This window comes from Rousettus aegyptiacus, unplaced genomic scaffold (assembly GCF_014176215.1).
Source record: "Rousettus aegyptiacus isolate mRouAeg1 unplaced genomic scaffold, mRouAeg1.p scaffold_m13_p_7, whole genome shotgun sequence".
Classification (NCBI taxonomy): Eukaryota; Metazoa; Chordata; class Mammalia; order Chiroptera; family Pteropodidae; genus Rousettus; species Rousettus aegyptiacus.
Genome location: NW_023416310.1, coordinates 15,997,041 through 16,016,625, shown reverse-complemented (window position 1 = coordinate 16,016,625; position 19,585 = coordinate 15,997,041). Strand labels below are relative to the sequence as shown.

Below are 19,585 nucleotides of genomic sequence, written 5' to 3'. Positions count from 1 at the left end.
GGACAAAAATAAGGGAGCAAAAGGCCCTGGAATGAATTTCAGGAATGGCCACATGTAAGAGGGTGCACAGGAGCCCAGAAGCCTGAGAGGCAGCATGAAGTCGGGAAGGTGAGGAAGGAGAAGTTCAACAGCATCAACAGCTCGAATAATGCAAAGTAGTTAAGAGCAGTGAGATGGAAGGAAAGGCCGCTGGCCTGGGATTGAGCAGAGTTCAAAATCAGGAACAGGTCCACGGACGGTTCCCATGCTTCAGCAGCGTCGGGGACGATGTGGACATGGGCGTACAAAGAGGAGGCGGCACGGGAGACAGAGAGAGTGCAGGACTCGAAGGAAATGGAAACATTCAGCACATCAGGCCCCGATGAAAAGGGAGGGACGTCAGTCACAGCAGGGACCCGCGCTGGGTGAGCCAGGCCCACAGGCCGCGAGCTCGCTCTCCCTCTCACACACACGCACGCACGTGCACGCGCACACACACACAGGCATGCACACACGTTCTGACATCAGTCTGGCCTGACCACAGGGCTGTGGCTAGCCAGCAGCAGAGCACCGCCCGTCCCACACCATAAACCCAGACTCTGTCACAACACGGCCATCCTCCATCCCGCTGGTTCCCACCCTTTTTTGGACAGGAAGACTCTTTTTTAAGTTTCGTGGACCACCTTCCCCGCCTCCAACACACATGATAATATTTGTGTTTTTAGCATCCATTCACTAAGGAAATACATAACACAGAGAGCTACCATGAATTCAATGGAGCTTTAGAATAATTTGTGCTTTATTCACCCCTGCAGCAACTGCACACGCCATGAAACTGGTCGGGGACAGAGGCTCGGGCACGGGGGGGGGGGGGGGGGGGGCGGGGACAAGGATCAGAGCGGGCGACAGCGCTGCAGCCTCCCCAGATCCGTGGCTCATGGGTGGGGGGCCCTGCCCTTCACAGGCTCAGTCCCCCAGAGCTCCACCTTGGCATGCGGGTTCACCCATGGGGACCCCAAGCAGGTCTTGGGGAGACAGAAGAAGAGAGGACTATAGGTGGTTTTGACTTGGGGCTGCTTACCGTGTGTGGGGGGCCCTCGAGCCCATGAGGACGTCCTGGCCTGGGGGCAAGGGGCTGGGAAGGGAGCCGGGCGTGCAGGAGGACGTCCCAGCGGGCACCTTGGCCTTTGTGATGGGTGGGATCACAATGCCCCCCAGTGACTTGTGCATCTTCTGGTCACTGCAGTGCAGGTATTGCCGGGAGATCTGCACCTGTGGGGGGAAGGGGGAGTTGCGGGGAGGGTTCTGGTCCACATAAACATTTTCCCCTGGATGCTCACCTCCCAGGCCCCTCAGAAGCGTGGTCCCTCCTACCCGGAGCCACTTGGGCAGCAGTGCTGGAAAGTGTCCTCTGGTTTCTCTTCCCAGTGACACGACCCTGGGACCCCCAAAAGCTCATTGTTTCTTCACTACTCCAAGCAACAAGACTGGTAATGGGTCCCCTCATTCCTTTTGCTGTTATTACTATTTGTTTTTCTGTTCTCCTTTCAGAAAAATCCTAGAACAGCGGAGCTGGAAGGGATCTTCAAAAACATCTAGTCCAATCCACTCTTTTTATAGATGTGCAAACTGGAGCCAAGAGAGGGCAGTGACCAGCCAAGGTCACACAGACAGTGAGCGGCAGAGCAGAAACCAAAGCTCCAATCTCCGAGTCTTCTGTCTCCCGGCATTCTTTCCCCTCTGCCACACTCCCCTGCCTACAATGGACAGGGTCTGAAGCATGAGGAATTCGGGAACATTTAGACCAGAGAAGGCCTTAGGGACCACCAAGTGTAAAGACAGATGGTCACATGGTCTCTCCTTGAGCAGAGCTCAGCACCTGTGGGGCGGCCAGCCGGAGCTCCCAGGCTAGGCTCAGGGGTCGTGTACACCGAGAGGGAAGATGAGATGAGGACCCTGAGCCCTGCCCAATGCTGTCCCCATCCCCAAGGGCAGCACCTGAGACACCTCTAGGGAAGCTCAGGGCTCAGGAGCAGGGGTTGATAAAGGATGGAAGGAAAGACAACAGGGAGGAAAGACTGAGAGAAGTCGGGTCTGCTTACCTCCTGGGTGCGGGATTTCCTCCCCTGAGGCCCCTGAATGCTCGCGGGAGGGTCCAGGCTCTTCTCCTTGGCTCCGCTGACCTCAGGGGTGGCGGGGATGCTCTGGATGGGAGGCATCGGCCTGGGCAACTTCAGCAGCCTGTGAGCAGTGGCCCGGGGGACGGCACTCCTCAGGGGAACCCCTTTGGGGCCTCCTCCAGGATCCAGAGAGGCTTATGGGGTGGGGATGGGGATAAAGTTAGTTCTAGGAGCTCAGAGGCTGGCTTGGGGTGGGTGGGCAGAGGGCCGGTAGGCAGGGCCCAGGGCTCACCTCGGGAGGATGCTGCCAAGCCTTCTGAGAGCCTCCTTTTCTTGAGTTTGTCCTTGATCTGGATGGTGTCCCGGGCCACACTGTTGGCCTCTGACTCAAGTGAGGCGAGGGGAACCGGGGGGTGTGGGCCCCAAGACAGGGCCCCGAGGTTCCTGGGGTGGCCATTTCTGGCCTGCCAGCCCTTGAGGGGAGCATCCGGCTTGAGGCTTCCAGGGTCAGCACGTCCACTCAAGAGCTGTGATGGCTTCTCCAGCAAGATGCTCGGTGTTGGCTGGAGAGGGGCTGAGGGAGACAGAGACAAGAGCAGCTTGGCACACGGAGCCCAGGGTGGCACCAGGCCCCAGCAAACTCTTTGGCACTACCTCCTTGTAACAGTCAGCCACGTGCCAGGCGAATCCCATTCATTCAATGCTTTAGTTATTTCTGGGTTGATTCATTCATTCGGCCGCATCCGGGAACCACCAGACCCAAACAAGAGCCACGTCTTGCGGTAGCAAGAGGGTGAAAAGCAGAATCGATATGCAGCCCTATCACAGCACAGACGAAAGGCCGTAGATATTTAGGAAAGGCCTCCTGCCCAGAAACTGCCATCCACCAATCTCCAGGAACCAACCAATTCTCTCAATACTACTGAGCACCTGACATATGCCAGACACGAATGGAAAGGAGAAGTTCAGACGATTCAGAACAAAGCACGCTCCCGTGCAGACGCCAGTTCATCCAATCGCTTCTTCGACAAACACCCGGTGGGCGTCTAGTATGTGCCAAGCCCTGTCCAGGCAGTTGGAGACACAGAGGCATGAGAGGCGCACTTTTTTTTTTTTTTTTGATGGAGGTTCTTTTTTAATATAACAAGTTCCCTTAGAACAAATTCTTTGAAAACGATTTATGAAACTGCCCTGAGAACACGTACATAAGCCAGAGCAAAACCTTTGTAAGATTTTTAAATCTTGCGAATCTTTTTCTTTTTTAAATATTAAAACATTTTACCAATATTGCTCCAAATCGGAATTTTGACCTAGTAACACTGCGGGTTTTTTTTTTTTTTTTTCCTTTAGAATCATGGAGTGCACATTATCTTATTTTAAGACTCCATCCAACATATCCTTCATGGCAGTTTGTTTAGGAATAAAACACAATGCAGAATTGCTTCTAAATTATATACCACTCATGTGAGTCACAGACGTTGTCGATCTATTGGAGAAATAAGATATGTTCCTAAGCGAGTTCATTACAAGATGTGAGACGTGCCATCGAGAGATATCAACAAGACCTCGGTGCACGTAGAGGAGGAGGGGGACCCGGAAAATCTGCATGCGGTGAAGTCTTCGAACTGGGCCCTGAATGAGACTGGACCCTGGGCAGAGGGGGGACATACAAACAGATCAGCTTTCAGAATCTGTCTCACCCATGGCTCTTATTAGAGCACCTTGATGTCAGCCATGAGACCCTGATGCCCAGGCCACAGATACTGGAATGGGGCTGGCACCAGATCTAAGGAGGGCCAAACTCGGTGCCAGCCACAGGCCTGTGAGGGGTACTGGCCTGAAAGAGGACAAGTAACCAGATCAGACTCTCCATCCAAATTACTGGAACCGGGGCTCTGCAGAGGAAATCATCTGTAGCTGGAAGCTAAACCGAAAAGTTGCAGAGCAGAAAATAACAAAGAAGCTGAGTGGGCATCTTGAAAATCACTGTTCCGGCAGGTACCGTGATCCAGGCGCCCCACCAGCCCAGACCCTGAAGTGAAGGTCAGCAGACCCTGTCTCCCTGGGGCCCTTGGGGCTCCCCCTGTGTTCCTAGGGTAGCCAGGTGCATGCCGACATCCCTACTTCCCTGTTCTGAGGTTCTTCTCTGTACACCTCCATCCCCTAAGGCACAGGATTGAAATGACCCACTTAAAACCTAAGGGCATTTTCAGGAGGGACTACACTAAAAACCACACCTGGGGCCACTGCCAGGCATGAGGCCCAAGCTCTGTTCTGTGGTCACCAGCCCTAACTGGGCTGCTGCCAGGCGGAATCCCCCCGTCTCTGCCCAAGGCTGCAGAGAGGCCATCCAGGTCATTTGAAAGCAATTTAGTGTGACCGAGTCACCACGCCCAGCCTTGCAATCTTACCTTCTCCACAAGCCTGCAGGCTGGAGTCGCTGCTTCCACTTGGGGGTGCGCAGGGCGCGGCACCGGCCGGAGGGACGTTCCCAGAGCACACGGCCACTGGAGCCAGAACCTTGGCTGGGGACAGAACCGCGGGGAGAGTGGCATCTTAGAGCCCTCTGAGGCCAGCACTGAGGAACAGACTGCCCCGAGTCCTCTAGCCCTCAGGGTCTCTGCAGCCCATGCCCCCAAACCAGAGTCTGGCCTCAGATGGGGTCTGCCACTCCAAGCCCAGCCAGTCAGGGCACCATGATCCCCCATGAAGCCCATGACCCTGCTCTTCCCAGCCCCCTCAGGCTGGCTTCTCTCTCCCAGTTTTACTCCATCCCTTCTCTCCTCATACACCCTCCCCCCATCTTCTCAGCCTCCCTCATGGGCTCCCGGCCCCCATCACCTCCAGCCCCGACCTCTGTCCTCTGCATGTCTCCTACCAGCTGCTCTGGCTGGGCCACCCCATCACTGCCATGCCTTTCACTGTCACCCTCATGCTATAACCCCCTAACCTATGGCTTAGGTCCTGAGTTCTCCCCACAGGGGCGAAGCAGAGCATTCCATAAACCACTGACTCCCCTCTCCGGCGAGTCCTTGAGCTCCTCATCCACCGTCCTACACAGACCCTTCGTCTTCTCTGCTGAACTCCGGCCCAGCAAAGGCGCCATTGCTCCCTACTGCAGACGTTTTATGAAGTGCTTCTCTCCCGGGGACTCTGCCCCTCCAGTCCCTGCTGACACAGTCAAGGGCCAGGCTGACTCAGTCCTCAGTGGGACCTGAAGTCTTGTTTCCCATCCAGGAGGTGGGTAATGAATAACCTCCAGTAACAATGTAGGGGCTGTGAGCCCCAGCGGGGGTGGGCACAGACAGAGCTCCCCAAGAGGAGGGGCCCCTGAGCAGGGAGTCAGGAAAAGAGAGGAGACTCAGCTCAGCATCTGCTCCTTTAAGAAGTCTTGCCTCATCTCTATGCTCCCCCAGCACCCCAGACACATCTCCACCTTACACTCTCCGCTCCTTGCCTCTCCCCATCCAGCCCTTGGCATCCTGGGGCAGGGAGCACGTCGTATTCATCTTCGCAGTACCTGAGCTCAGTGGGCACTTAAATGTTTACAAGCTGAACCAATGGTCCTGAACCAACGGTCCTGCACCTTCGGGCCCAGCCCCTCCTGGGCACACCTCGGGAGTAGCCATGGGGCCCTAACCCACCACCTGGAGAAGCCCCCACAAAGCGGGGGAACCCAGCACACCCACCCCAGGGTAGAAGGTCCGTAGACCAGGAGTCGGGAGTCTGAGTTCTCATCCTGTTTCTGTCACCTGTGTGACCTCGAGGAAAAACATTCACTTCTCTGAGCCTCGCTTCCCAGATCAGTGGGACAAGAGTTGAACAGGACCAGGGGTTCATACGACCGCATCTTCATTCTACCTCTAGATTTCTAGATTTTTCTTCAGCACCTCTCACCTTCCGACAAGAATCTAAGGTCAGGCAGAATCTGCGGTAGCTCTAAATTATGCAGCTGTGTTCCCATTAAATACCACAGCCCCACGGCGCTCCGCCCTGAGAATAATGAGCTGTTCCCGAACTACTCTGGCTCTCCACAATTCTTCCCAAGTGGTCACCTGGCCTCTGCTCCAACCTCTCCAGGGAACAGCAGCTCTCCACCTCACAGGCACCCACTCTACCGGGGACAGACCCCACTGAGCCCCTCACTCTCCAGAGGAAACTGAGGCTCACGCAGCCAGTTGCCGGAGGCAGCACCAGGCCTGGGACCTCCTCTCCTGACACTGAGCCGACCATAGGCCATACACTTCCCGTTCTCCTGCCTGTCAGCTGAGAAAACGGGGACACACAACACCTCCTGAGGCCCCAGGCTCCACTCCTCTGTCCATCTTCATTCTCCTACCACAGAACGGGGCGGCCCCTCAGCCAGTCTCCCAGCTCAGAGAGTGGAGACAAAGCTCAGGCCGAGTCTCCAGAATATTCTGAAGCCCTCTCCAGGCCAGGGAGCTCCCAGACAGCAAGCTGAGCAGAGAGGGCCAGCATCAGTCCACGGAGAGTTGGGCCGGCATAGAAGGCCCAACCTGGCAGCAGCTCCCAGGCAGAAGCCAGTCCCAAGGAGAGTCAGAGGAAGAGCCTGCCACCACGGCCTCCCTTGGTGTCCCTTACCTGCAGGGACAGCGTCACGGGTGCCCATGCCCTGGGTGGAGAAGGTGCCTGGGAGGTTGTCCAGAGGCTGCAGCTACTCCCCAGGCTGTGAGGACAGTCCTCAGGGGTCGGAGGGCCCCAACCTATAAGCATCCAGGGACCTCTGGTCGGGAGGGGCAGAGAGAAGTCAGTGCACGCAAATAACAAATACTTTTTAAATGCTTTGCAGAAAGCCCATCACGAGCTAAATAATGCATGCTGTACTAAAGAAATCTGCCACTTCTCGTCTGACATTTGGACTCTCTCAGACACTTCAGAATTTCCAAGTGCCAAGGCCACGTGCCTACAGGCACCAAGGGACAGTGAAATTTATCAAGGTGGGGCCTGACACTTTGTTTGTCCATAAGTTTCTCTTTCCTTCAGAAACCCATTACTCTACCAGCTGCCCTGGAAGCTCATGACAAATGTCGAGCTTTGTGACCCTGATCATCACTCAGCTATCAGGTGGCATCTCCCAGGAACTGGCTCTCTACTCTTCTTTTGGTATACACCTGTCTTGAAGTTCTTGGCCCTCATTCTCACTTCAGTGACCACGCCAAACCTCTGGCCCTCTCAGCCATTTCACGGTCCTGTGGCTGACTACTTAACCATCCCAAGCCTCCTTCCAGCCTCCCTTAAATCTCTCTGGTCAATCATTGGCTATTGCCCTCAATCTAACTTCATTCTCTTTCTATGTGACAAGGGTCTTACCCAGACTCTGCGACTTTGCATAATTTTATAAGTCATTTGCTGAGGTAATAGTGAGTCACTTTTACCCTGACAGGTAGGGAGGTGGCCCGTGATTAAATCGGGGCAAAAGGTCACATCTACATCTAAAGGGCCACTAATTTCTACTTGAGAGTAGCTCTCTCAAGATATCATCTGGGAACAGAGCAGCATGCAGTGCCAACTCCCTTTGGCTGAGCAAGAAATCCCAGCTCAGGAACCGAGAGAACCTGCCTCCTGTCTGGAAACCAGCCCGCCACCCGTCCCCGCCCAGTCCCCAGAAGGCAGAGCAGCTCCTAGCAACCCTTCTGGCTAAACATGGGCTCCAACGCGGTCCTTGCCTGGTCTCACTGCTCACGACCTCAAGCCACTCAGGTCCTCTGTCTGAGGAGGACTTTCTTCACAACCAGAGGAGAAGGCAATGCCCTGTCTGCTGGCCACAGGGATAAGGATTTGGCCCCATGGTACTGACAAGCACCCAGAAATGTCCACAAGACATAGCAGGTATCCCGAGCAAGGTGGCAGAAGATTCTAGTCCACAGGTTCCAACACCCACCCCATCCCTCGCCCCAGGAGCTGGGAAGGAGTCAGGAGAGAAATGAGGTGGCTGCTTCCGACAAAGCCCAACAGGAATGTTCCAGCAGGGGACAGACCTCCCACGGCCGGATTACAGCAAACGAGGTGGAGTCCAGGCTTTGGGGACAGTGAGAGAGTTGCAAGCCCCACAACCTCCTGCTACCCATAACCAACCAGAACATAAAATGTCTGTGCAAATTATGTGTAGATGAGTAATATTTACCTACAGTTCTTGTTCTTAACCTCGGCTGTAGCTCAGAATCACCTGGGAACTGATTAAAAAGACAGATTCTGAAACCCCACCTCAGGCCCCTACTGAACTAGTCTTCTAGGGAGCAGGCCACGGGGATCTGCTTCTTTCCCCCCACCCCTTAAGTCCTGAGTGATTTTCATGTTCAAACAAGATGGAGAACAACTGGGCCATACAATTCAGATTCACTTTATAGTAAGATCCCAGCCTTATTTCTCACATTCGCTGTCAAAATGGCTATTGTCGCCTCAGTTTCCCCAAGCAATCACTCCCGAGGAGGCTAAAGAGCAGATTTGGAGCTGCCTGAGAGAATGGATAGCACAGGGTTCAGTGGCCACCTCTACTGCAAAGGGCCTTCTGAGCAAGACTGTTCCCCACCCAAACCACCACAAACTTCTCCAGGCAGAATGGCCAAGACAGCCCACATTATTCCATGCCCCAAGGCAAACCAGTGGTACAAAAGAGAAACCTGGGTGCTTCATAGCCCGCTACGGCATCCATTGGGCAGAGGCCCTTTTAAACCTACCCCTGCCTGTGTCTACACCTTTGACCTCTCAAGCCCCCAGCGTCTAAAGTGCAGGATCACCTAGGCACCTACCTGCCCAAGGACAAACAACTGTGTCTTATGTCTTCCGTGAGAGCAGTGGGTGCCACCTCCCCCAGGAAAGTCACTGAGGCCCCGGACCTGGTGGGAACTTAGAAACCCATGTCCAAACTATAAAGACTAGAATCAGATATGCCGGCCCAAATGTAAACAAAGCTTTGAGGTTTAGTATGGACAGCACTTAACATCTGACCCCCAAGGAACAATTCAGTGAGCCTCCGTTTGCCTCCAGCAGTCTTCTGTGCACCAAGGGGTGACTTTCCCCTGTTGGAACAGTCAGGTTCTGACCTAAAGGGCTAACAGCCAGTGGGTTCTGGGGACCAGGATTCTATTCTCACGCCTTGATGCTCTGATTCCTTGAGCCGTTGGGTCTTCCACCCTCAGCTTCCGTTTGCCAGCTCAGAGAATGGAGTAGTCCAAGAAAACCGGCCATTGCCCACTCCTTCCACCAAAGCTATGACTATAGAGGTTCCATGGTGACCGGCACCACAGGAATGAAGAAAGGTGACAGAAGAAACTCAGGTTTCAAGTGGACAGGAAACAAAAGCTAGGACCAGCCCAGTAAAGAATGCCAGTTCTAGGACAAAATCTGAACCACCCCAAGGCCTTGCACAGCCCACAGGGAGTCAGTGCCTTGCTCTGTGTCCATCTCGCTTCCGTGGGAGTGAGACAGAGACTGGTCCTGAGAGAATAGTCCTTGGACAGGAAGGTGAGGGATGCGCCTGAGGAGGGAGGAAGGGTCAGAGCAGAGAGGACCCTGAGATGCAGCCCTCCAGGAGCTGCTGCACCCAAAGCTTCTCTTCACGTGGGTGTGACACTGTCCACCTCTCCTTGCAAAGACCCCCGAAAAACGTGGGTTCCAGAAAGTCAGAGTTCTCACCTCCTCAGACGTGTTTGGTGGAATAGTGCCCACGTCGAGATGAGTAGAGAAAAGGAAGAGGGCAAAGTGGGCAGAGCTAACAAACCTAGTTTTTCAACCCAAAAATATGTCCCCCCATTGAAACACTCTCTGAAGAGAGGCTCAGACTGAGGCACTCTCCTACCTCACACCCCATGCCCAGAATCCTCCTGAACGCCCCTCTCAGGGCTCCCACAACTTTTGCTTTGGGGCCAGACAGTTGGGTTGGAGACCTGCCCTTGACCCTCCAGTATTAACTCAAGAAAGTTATTTAATTCCTTTGAACTTTGGTTTCTCCATCTGAAAAAAAAAAAAGTCCTAATAAAGGGTATTGATAGGATTAAAGGAAGTCATGTAGTAGTTGCTCAATAATTTCAGGTCTGAGCTCTTCCTCCTCCTTCCCCCACCCACCCATGCCCACCCACGCTCTCCAGAGTTAAGACGGGCCAGTCCTCCATTCCTACAAGACAGACCCAGGTGACACAGGCAGTCCTCATGAGGAGGAGACAGACGGGTCTACAGAGTTAAGGGGCAAATTAGATGGTCCTTTGACCTCCTGCCGATCTCACCCATGATTCCATGCCTCCAGCTCAGCGCTCCCTGCAATGCCCGGCAGAATGCAGTCAGTCCTGGGCAGAGATGGGCACACAGGGCGAGCAGCAGCGCTGTCTGATTCAGCACCTGGAGACCCTCCCAGAAAAGCAACATCCTCACTGGGCTTGGCAGGAAGCAGGTTCTGGATGGGTAGGGAAGTGGGCAAAGCGTTCCAGGCTGAGGAAACAGTCTGAGCAAAGGCATGAAGGAACGCACAGCCCGGGGTGAGAAGGTGGATCAGGGCCAGGGTGGGAGACCTGGGAAGCTCCGTCGGAGAGTCTGGGTCTGTTCTGCTGGCAGAGGGAGCTCTATAAAGACTTTTCAAGGAGAGGGATGACCTTGTCCAACCTGTGTTTTCATGCAGATCCCTTGAATGGGACCTGGGAGGAACTTCCTAGAGAAGGAGGGCCTTTGCCGAGATCTTAGCACTAAAACTGAGACACCACTAGCCCAGCCTCTGGACTAGGCACAGAGAAAATATGGGACTTAACCAAGATTTGCCATTTGTCACTGGCAGAGTTCAGACCAGATAGCATAACCCTTCCTGTACCCCAAGCTGTCTCCCTAAGGGTAAAGAGTCACCCCTGACCCCGCCGCTCACCCCTCCGCCCAGCTCCTCCTCCCCCAATAGGAGGCAGCCATCCCACAGACCTCCAGGGAAAATTCTTGATATTCTCAGTTGACCTATTGGCCTCTGACCTCCTGGGTTCTGTCTATAACTCAAAGTCTGAGATCCACTCACTCATTCGACCACTTGCTAGGTACTAGGACACAAAGGTGAATAAGATTAAAATCCAGGGCCTATGAGCTGTGTGACTACAGGCATGTTGCCTAACTTCTCTGAGCCCGTTTCTTTAACTGTAAAATATGGAGATGATACCTATCCCACTTCAATATTGTATTCAGTAAAATACAAAACTCACTTTGTGCTGAGTGTGGCCCTTACAAGTAATCATAACCATCATTATTGCAATGAACGAAGCTCACAGCAGCTGTAGGTGGACGGGTTTGGGTGGCCAGGGCAGGAGGCTGTGGAAATAATCCCGGAGAGAGAGAAGAGCGCAATATGGGGCAGAGGTGGATCGAACAGGGGCAAGAGGCAGGCCTGGAACAGGCTTAGGATAAGGAGAGTTGGGGATAATCTAGACTGAATCTGGTTTCTGGCGTGGGGACCTCGAGGACAGGGCGCTATTCACAGGAGGAGGGGACGGTCCGAGAGAGACACTGAGTTCCGGTTTGGACAGGCTGGTTTGTGGACACCCAGGCGAAGGCATCCAGAAAGCAGCAGGTCTGAGGCTCGAGGAGGGGCGGTCATCAGTGAGAAGTCCTGGCCACGACAGAATGCCTGGGCAGATAATGCCTGGAGCAAGCACTGTCCAGGAACCTGGGGAATAGGTGCTGGAAAAGCCAGGAGGGTAGAGAGTGAGCAGAACCGTCAACTCAGCAAAGAGGTTGGGTGGGGTAAGGTCTGGGCAGAGCCCATTGGATGCGACCATTAGGTAATCGATCGTCCCGAAGGTTAGTAAGAGCACTTTCTGTGCGTGTGGGGGCCTGGGGTCAGTGAGTATAGGCCGCTCTGGAAATGCTGGATGAGAAAGGGAGGAGAAAGACCCCGTGGTAGCTGGGGAGGAGTGAAGGGCGGATGAAGTTTGCATTGTTTGCTGATTTGTTCTACGAGTTTTTATGGGTAGAAATTACTAGCGCATATTCACAGGAGGAGAGAAATGGCCAGGAGAAGGGAAAGGCAGAAGATGTGGAAGGAGGAAGGGGAGCTGAGGGAGCAGAATCCCAGAGCCAACCGGATGGGGAGAAAGGCCCAGGCCCCGGCAGGGGGTCGCCTGCTTGGAGGAGGGCCACAGACCCTCGGGCACTGGAGGAGGGCAGCACGGGGGTCCGGAGGGAGCAGGCAGAACGTGAGGAGGGCCAGGGTGGAAGGCCTTGACATTGTACATGAAGTGAGGTAAGCCTGCTGAGCATGAGAGCTGCACTCAGAAGTTTGGGAACAGTGTATTCTGACCCCAGAAAAAAAACAATTCCGTTCCTTTTCCCACCTAGCCCCAGCCAGATGCCTCCATCTTTGCTAGCCTGGGGCAGGGCTGATTTCCTCTCACCCTCTGGGTAAAAACTTGGCCTCTCTTGGAGCAGATAGCGCCAATAGCCGCCTCCACCCCAAACCGGGAGACTGATCTCCATCCCACCAGACCCTTTGTGAGGGGATTTCCAAGGGCTCCCCACTCAGGCTCCTGGCTCCAGCTGTGACCGGCACATGGGCTAGCCAGAAGGCAGTGCACAGATGAGATGGGCCTCCCCCCATAGCCTTCCTTTCCTGCGTCCCTTAGGCCACTTTGGAGATACACCCACTGGTGGCTGCAGATGCCACATCTCTGCCATGCGGTTGGATGGGATCAATACTCCTAGAAGCCATCTGCGTTCCAGACAGTTGTGAGGTCAGCTCGCAGACCCACGGGAATTTAAAGAAATGCAGACAAAGTGCAAACACAGTGGCAAGCACATCGTAACAACTCAACAACGGTAGCACGAAAGAACGACTTAAAATTAAAGCAGGTCTTACTGGACAGTCTTGTTCAGAAGAAACTAAGTGAAGGAAACATTTCTCAGTTCCATGCTGCTGTGTGCCAGGCACTGAGCTAGGTGCTGCTAAATGTTATGCCATTTAACTTTGGAAATAGAGCAGCGAGGCAGATATTATTGCCCTCAATTGAGGCTCAGGGAGGTTAAGGGACTGGATCAAAGCCACAGAGCTATTCTGGCCTTGGCAGTGGAGGAACACAGTATTTCAGAGTGAGCCCCTAAGAGTCGCCAGACGTGGACTAAAATAAATCGCATCACCTACTAGCTGAGTCAAGTCACACAGCTCAACTCTCAGCGCACAACACATCACTCAACTTCTTCAAGCCTCCACTTAAGAGCAAGATGAACATAATAATATCTATTCGCAAGGTTATTTAGAGTATTAAACAAAATGTGAAAAGCATTTAATACTGTCCCTGACCCCTAGCAAGTATTCAATAGAAAGTGGCTATTAACATTCTTGTTTGTTTAAGAACTATTTTACTGTGTGTGTTCAGATATCCAAGGAGAGGGAAATGCCCTTTCTGAAAGTTTTTGGGGCAAGAGGCTAGAGGCCTGGCTGAGGCTGGATGGCCAAATGGAGGGGTCACCTGGTGCAGCAGGATACCCTCCTCGTGCGTAAGTTTTCTGGGGTGAGCAGCAGGCCCCGGGCAGCCTGAAGCAGGACACTCACAAGAGCAGTTGGAGTTCCGTCTTGCTGGGAAATGTTCTTGGACATCCCTTCTTAACTACGACGTTAGTGCCCACATCTTAATGGCCTCTCAGGACAGAGTGGATCTCATGTCCAAGAGTCCAAAGAGGTGCTTCTCAACCGTTTTTATGCCCAACGCAGCTGAGGAATGCAGTCTTCCGTGTGTAATAGCTCAGCGTGTTGGTTTGGGGGGATGGGCGGAAGACAGAGAGGGAGGGGAGAGCTATGCACACGTTGAGGTCTGTGACATTTGAAACCATCCCCTACCCAGAACAGTCCCCAGAAGTTTTGATGTGCGAGTCCTTGGTCTAGAAGATAAGGGAAAGGCTTCGGTGAGATAAAAGTTTCATTTAAACTGTCTTTGAAAAACAGGGCTGCCCCGTTTGATCGTCCAGGTTGGGCACTGCACAGGACATCGCAATTCAGGGGGCACACCTTACTGTAAAGATTTGTTCATTTATTACAGCCCTTCTCTGAGGAATAAAAGCAAAGTGTCTCGAGAAAGAGGCGTCTTTTTCTAATCACGCAAAGGCACCGTATGAGCAAATGGCAGCCCTTGTGACAAAAGGTTCTTACTGTGTCCATAAATTCATGAAATTCAAAATCTGCTGAGCCTGCCCTCCTTTTTGTGTATCATGCTGAAGCAAATATAAATCAGAGATCGGAACATGAGCTAGTAATTTAGTGAAGTTTCGCATTGTGGGGACAGGATGTGCCTTTACCTGTTCAGCTAGTCTCCTGGCTGGTAAATGCGGGGTTAATCCGAGGCCCAGAGAGGCTGTAGACATACTGAGAGCTGTCAAGAGCCCATGCTGTTCGGGGCCCGCACCCCTACAGGCATCATACTGGCCACCCACTGAGCAGAGAGAGGAGGAAAGCTTCCTTCTCCACCCTCCCACAAAGTCTTTCACAAAGTCTTTCACCTCCGCATGGCAGTGCCTGGTCAGAGCCATGACTACGTTCCTGAGGACCAGGGTTCTCAGTGGGGCCGGATGCCATTGTGTCAAATCCTGCCTGAAATCATCATGCAGCCGCTGGCCGGGGCTTGGAAGCCTGCCACCCACCCTGAGATGCCCACCACTAAGGTCTGAGTTGCCCTAGATTGCAGTCCTGGGGGCCTGAACAGAACGCCGCCTGGTCCACTGCCCCAGGAATGCGTTCAGCTTGGTTTAGCTGTTCCGGGAGCCCTGTTCAGAAGCAGGGACTCGGATCTTCACACTGCAGTCTGCGAACACTTACAGGCACCAGAGGACCAGAAGGGACTGGGAAGAAGTAAAACACATTTTCCAATAGGAGTCTCCACAAGGTCATTTTGGCCATGCCTGGCATCTAAATGTCTGTCCCAGTCCAGGAAAGCGCTCTTGGCAAAGATCTCCCAGCAAGAAACTCAGAAGACTTCAGACCTTTTTTTTTTTTTTTTTTTTTTTTTGGTTGAGTAAGGTCAGCTGACGCTTTTATTGCTTGGGGGATGGGGCGGCCTCTGCCTCCTCACCAGCACCGACGGCTCGCGGCTGCGCAGGATGGCGCCGTCTCTGCGGACAGTGGCCATGCGAGGATCCCCGCGGTACTTGTTTCCATGGATCGTGGGTGGGATGCTGCTGAGGGCGGCCCGGGCATTCTTGCTGATGGTGGTCCGCACGTGCGAGGCGGCCGGCTTTCGAGGCCGGATCTCTGACAACCACCACGCCTTTGCTGCGGCCGCCGGCCCCACGCCCACTGTCTGGCCTTGTGAATCAGCCCGCTGTCGTGGAAGGAGTTGCGGGCCTTCAGGTTTGGGGCTCGGTGCTGTCCGTCTGCTTGTTTCTCATGATTGGAAAGCAATTCCCTACGGCCATCCATTGCAGATGTGGCGACAGCTCCTCTCCGTGCAGCAGCCGGAAACGCGAAGAACAGACTTCAGACATTTCCCCAGCGGCCCCAGGAGAAAGCCAGCTCTCCTTGACCAAGAGCTAGAATCTTACTTGAGCATCTCCTGGGCATATGTCAAGGTTTTGCCCAGGAAACTATAGACAGCCATTTTCTTTCTATCCTTGTTTTATTGAAGGGAAGTCCAAGGCCCACGAAGGGATGGAAGTTGGGCCAAGAACCAGAAGTTTTGAAGCAAAGACAAAGCAGAAATCTTAGACCTGCAGATAGCTGCCCCGGAGCCCAAGTCTGCAGCCCAAGAGTTAATGATGGAGAAATAACGTGGATAAGTGATGGATGTCACAAGGAGACTGAGAGGGGAGGCTCGGAGGGGCAGGGAGGACGGAGAGGAAAATGGAGCTTGGGAAACAGCACGGTGAGGGGCCTGAGAGAGAGGGGACCAGGGAATGGAGCCAAAGGGGAGAGGGGAGGAAGAAAGGCAAGCTCAGGTGTTTTACCTCCTGGTGGTCAGGGAAATGAAATTAAAGCCAGGATGAGATGTTATCACCAATCTTCAAAGATTGATAAACATTAAGATTATAGATGAGAGAGATAAAATACTGCCATTTGCAACAACATGGATGGACCTTGAGATAAGCGTGCTAAGTGAAATAAGTCAGATAGAAAAAGTTGAAAATCACGTGCTATCGCTTATATGTGGGAGATAAACCTAAAAGCAACATATGAACGGGACAAACAAACAGAGACTCATGGACACCGACCATAGACTAGTGGTTACCAGAAGTAGGGGGCAGGGGAGAGGGGGGAGGGGTAGACAGAGTAAAGGGGGTCAAATATGTGGTAACAGAAAGAAATCTTAATTATGGGAGGCGAACACACAGTGTAAATATATACTGTTAAAGTGTACAGCTGAAACGTATTGGATTTCATTAACCAATGTCACTGTAAACATTAATAATTTTTAAAAGAGATTATAGATAATGCCAAGTGCTGATGACATGCAGAACAGTATGGCTCACACGTGGCTGGTGAGGTATGGGTGGGCACGACCACCTGGGAAAGTGGTCCGGCTTTACCAAATAAAGTTAGAGATACGCCAACCCTCTGCCCAGCAATTCCACTCCTAGGTATCCACCCCCAAGAACACTTTGCACATGGGAACCAAGAAAGAAGTGAGACTGTTCCTAGCAGCTCTGATGATAATGGGCAAAATCTGGAAAGAATCTTAATTCTCAACAGAAAAGGGGAGAAATAAATCCTGGCGTACTCATGCCATGGAATATTCCACAGCAAAGAATGTGAACGAACTACTGCTCTGCACAACACCATGGATGAATATTTAGGGAAAGGAGCCAGACACAAGACTCTATAGAGTGCCATTCTGTTTATATATAAAGTTCAAAAAAAGACAAGGACATATTTCTTGACCTGGGTGGTGGTGGTGGCTACACATTCACTTTATAGCTCTTCTTTAAGCTGTTCATGAATTTTATACATTCGCTGTCTACAAGAGGTTGAACATAAAACAAATGATAAACTTTCAAGTATCCATGCTGGTGAGCAGGGTCTGGTGCCTCTGAGGTGGGCTGGGGACAGTGAGAGACCTTCGGAGGTAGGTCTCGCCAGAGCTTAGCTGATGTCTCCCCGTTACTGGCTCCCACTACATTCTTCCTTCTTCAGAACTGCTAGACCAAGGTTCCATGGACTGAGACAGAGCCAGTCCTGGGACCTGGCCAGCCTGGGGCTGGAAGGCTGCAGGGCCCAGTCCTGCTAGGGAGTGATGGGGACCAGCCTGATTATTTCCCCTGCACCCCACACCTGGGGCTGGGTGCCGGGTGCCGGCATGCTCTATGACATGCGTCAGTGATGTACCAGCAGAGCCAGGCCCCTTCAGTGCCTTCCAGAGGCCTGGGGGAAATACTAGCTCTTTGAAGTCCCCAGCCAAGGTGGGTTCTTGTCCTAAAGAAGGAGTTTACAAAACTCCTATTTCAGGAGCCCAAAATCTGGTCTATAGGGGAACACAATCATCCCCCCAATAATAATAATGGTATCAACGAAAGTGGCTTCCGTCCAGCACAGGGGTGACACACTGGTCGCTCTCACTGTCTCTGCTCCTCACAAGCAGTCCCAGGGGGGATTACTTCTCCCACTTTACATGTGAGGAAACTGAGGCTGACAGAGAAAAGAGCCAAAGTCCACATAACCAGTAAGAGGTGGGGTCGGAATTTGCACCCAAGAGCCCCTCCAGGGTCTGCGCATTACTGGGGTGCCCCCTGCATCCCAGAGCACAGAGCCTTCCCCACCGCCCACCCCACCCCTCCTGGTGTCATTGCCCTGGCACTTCCAGGGGGCCTTGGCTGGGCGGGTGCTCGTGCTGCATGCAGTTTACCCCAGAGAGCTCTGACAGAGGCCATGGCTGGGGAGGGGACAGCCCAGGGCAGCCCCTCCTTCCTTGGCTTGCAGCACTCAGCAACAGTCCAGCCTCCTCCAGAGCCAACGCAGGAAGGCCCAGAGAGAGGACGGGACCTCCCCACAGTCACACAGCCTCCATTTCATGGCATGATGCCTTTCCTCTCACCACACCCTCGGTCTTTGCTCCAGATCAGGTCCTCGACACCCCTCCAGGGACTTCAGGTGTCCTGATCCACCCTCCCATTCCCCTCTCCCCACAAAAAGCTTGGTGGACACATCACCTCTCACTTCTCCATCCAGAGGCCAAACTCCTGTCACCGGAGGAATCCAGCTTCCATGATCTCTCCACAGACAGTGCTGCCAGTGGGTCCAAGAAGGCAGGGACGGAGCAGCCCCACGCCTGGCCTGCCCTGGCCCTGCCCCAGCCTCGCAGCCCTGAGCTGCGGGCCTCCTGTCTGGGCAGGTGCTGGGGGTGGCCACGGGCCCTGCTGCTGGCGCGCTCCTGCTCTCTGCCAGGCTCTCCTTGAATAAACAAGGCTGCATAGCAACCACTGCTCTGAAGGAGCCCACAGCTCCCTGCATGGGAGAGAGAGGGAGCCAGGAGACAGTTCCCCTTGGCCTCATTTCCTCTGAGGCTCTCCTGGGCACTGGGCCCTCCCAAGTGGCTAACCTCTCCTGTGGGGACACTAGAGAAAGAGAGAGCTAGGTCCCACTGCAAGGGAGTGACCAAGCAAGGGAGTACATAGCAGGCTTGGGACAGGGAGGCCATTGGCCGTGAACCCTTGGTTGTGCTGCAGTTGGCCTCTGGGACCAATGCTGGTTCAGCTCTCAAGCTGCTTCTGGAGGTACCCAGGCCTTGGCAGCAGGCTGAGCTGGTTCGAATCCTGATCCTGCTTCTTCCAGCTGTGTGATCTCTGGCCAGCGCTTGACCTTACTCAGCCTTGGTTTTCTCATCTATAAAATGGGGATAACAATAGTGCTGACCTGATAGTGTTACTATAAGAATTAAATAGGGCACATAACAGGCTTGTGAGCGGGTCTAGCACACAGCAGGCCCTCCGTCACTGTTAGCGCCTTTTCCCAGAAATACTTACATAGCAGGAAGCTTACGGCCTCCTCCCCAACCAGATTCCACAGCCTCAGCGCTTGGAAAATGTGAAACTTAGCAGTCCATGTGTGCTTCCTGATTGAGCCCAGGCCCTTGGAAAGAAATTCTAGGCTGGCATCTCCCCCTAAGAATGATAACCTCTGCCACTCTCCACCCTTCCCCCTTCTAGCCCTCACCACCCAAAGGGCATAGGGGAAGCCAAGGGCTTCACCAGCTTTATGCAGCCTTGCAAAGAGCCATTTGCCCAAAGACATTAAGAATTTTTCAAGGCAGGTCCCTCCATGTTTTTCGCAGATGAATCGGCAGACTGTGAAATAAAGCGCAGGGAGAGCTGGCGAGAGGCTGTTTGCCCATCCAGGAGGCCTGGCCAGCTGAATCACATGTGCCCAGGGCTTGCCAATTGAACCCACTCCTGGTCTTCTCCACGCTTTTCTGGGACTCTCTCCTTTTCTCCGAGACACCACCGAGGGCAGGCCTGTCTGTGGCCCTGGAAAGAGCAGCTTTCATTAACCAAGCTCCAGGAGTGGGGCAAGGAGGGCAGCCAATAAG

The 19,585-nt window shown here is 53.4% G+C and overlaps 1 protein-coding gene and 1 pseudogene across 2 annotated transcripts in view; both read right to left on the bottom strand.

Annotated features, from left to right (window-relative positions):
* Positions 1–18,377, bottom strand: part of TOGARAM2 (TOG array regulator of axonemal microtubules 2) — a 49,875-nt gene extending 31,498 nt beyond the window's left edge. The window contains exons 1-6 of one of the 2 annotated variants that reach the window (XM_016145336.2): positions 18,210–18,377; positions 6,702–6,843; positions 4,511–4,624; positions 2,392–2,673; positions 2,082–2,293; positions 1,061–1,251 (exon numbers count right to left, since the gene is read on the bottom strand). In XM_016145336.2, the coding sequence (XP_016000822.2) occupies positions 1,061–1,251; positions 2,082–2,293; positions 2,392–2,673; positions 4,511–4,624; positions 6,702–6,729 (827 nt within the window). In that variant the 5' untranslated portion in view covers positions 6,730–6,843; positions 18,210–18,377. Of the gene's footprint in view, positions 1–1,060; positions 1,252–2,081; positions 2,294–2,391; positions 2,674–4,510; positions 4,625–6,701; positions 6,844–9,163; positions 9,694–18,209 lie in introns of those variants that run through there. The other variant, XM_016145335.2, reaches the window with a different exon arrangement.
* On the bottom strand, positions 15,092–15,554 carry LOC107511138 (annotated as a pseudogene).
* Positions 18,378–19,585: the final 1,208 nt, after the last annotated feature.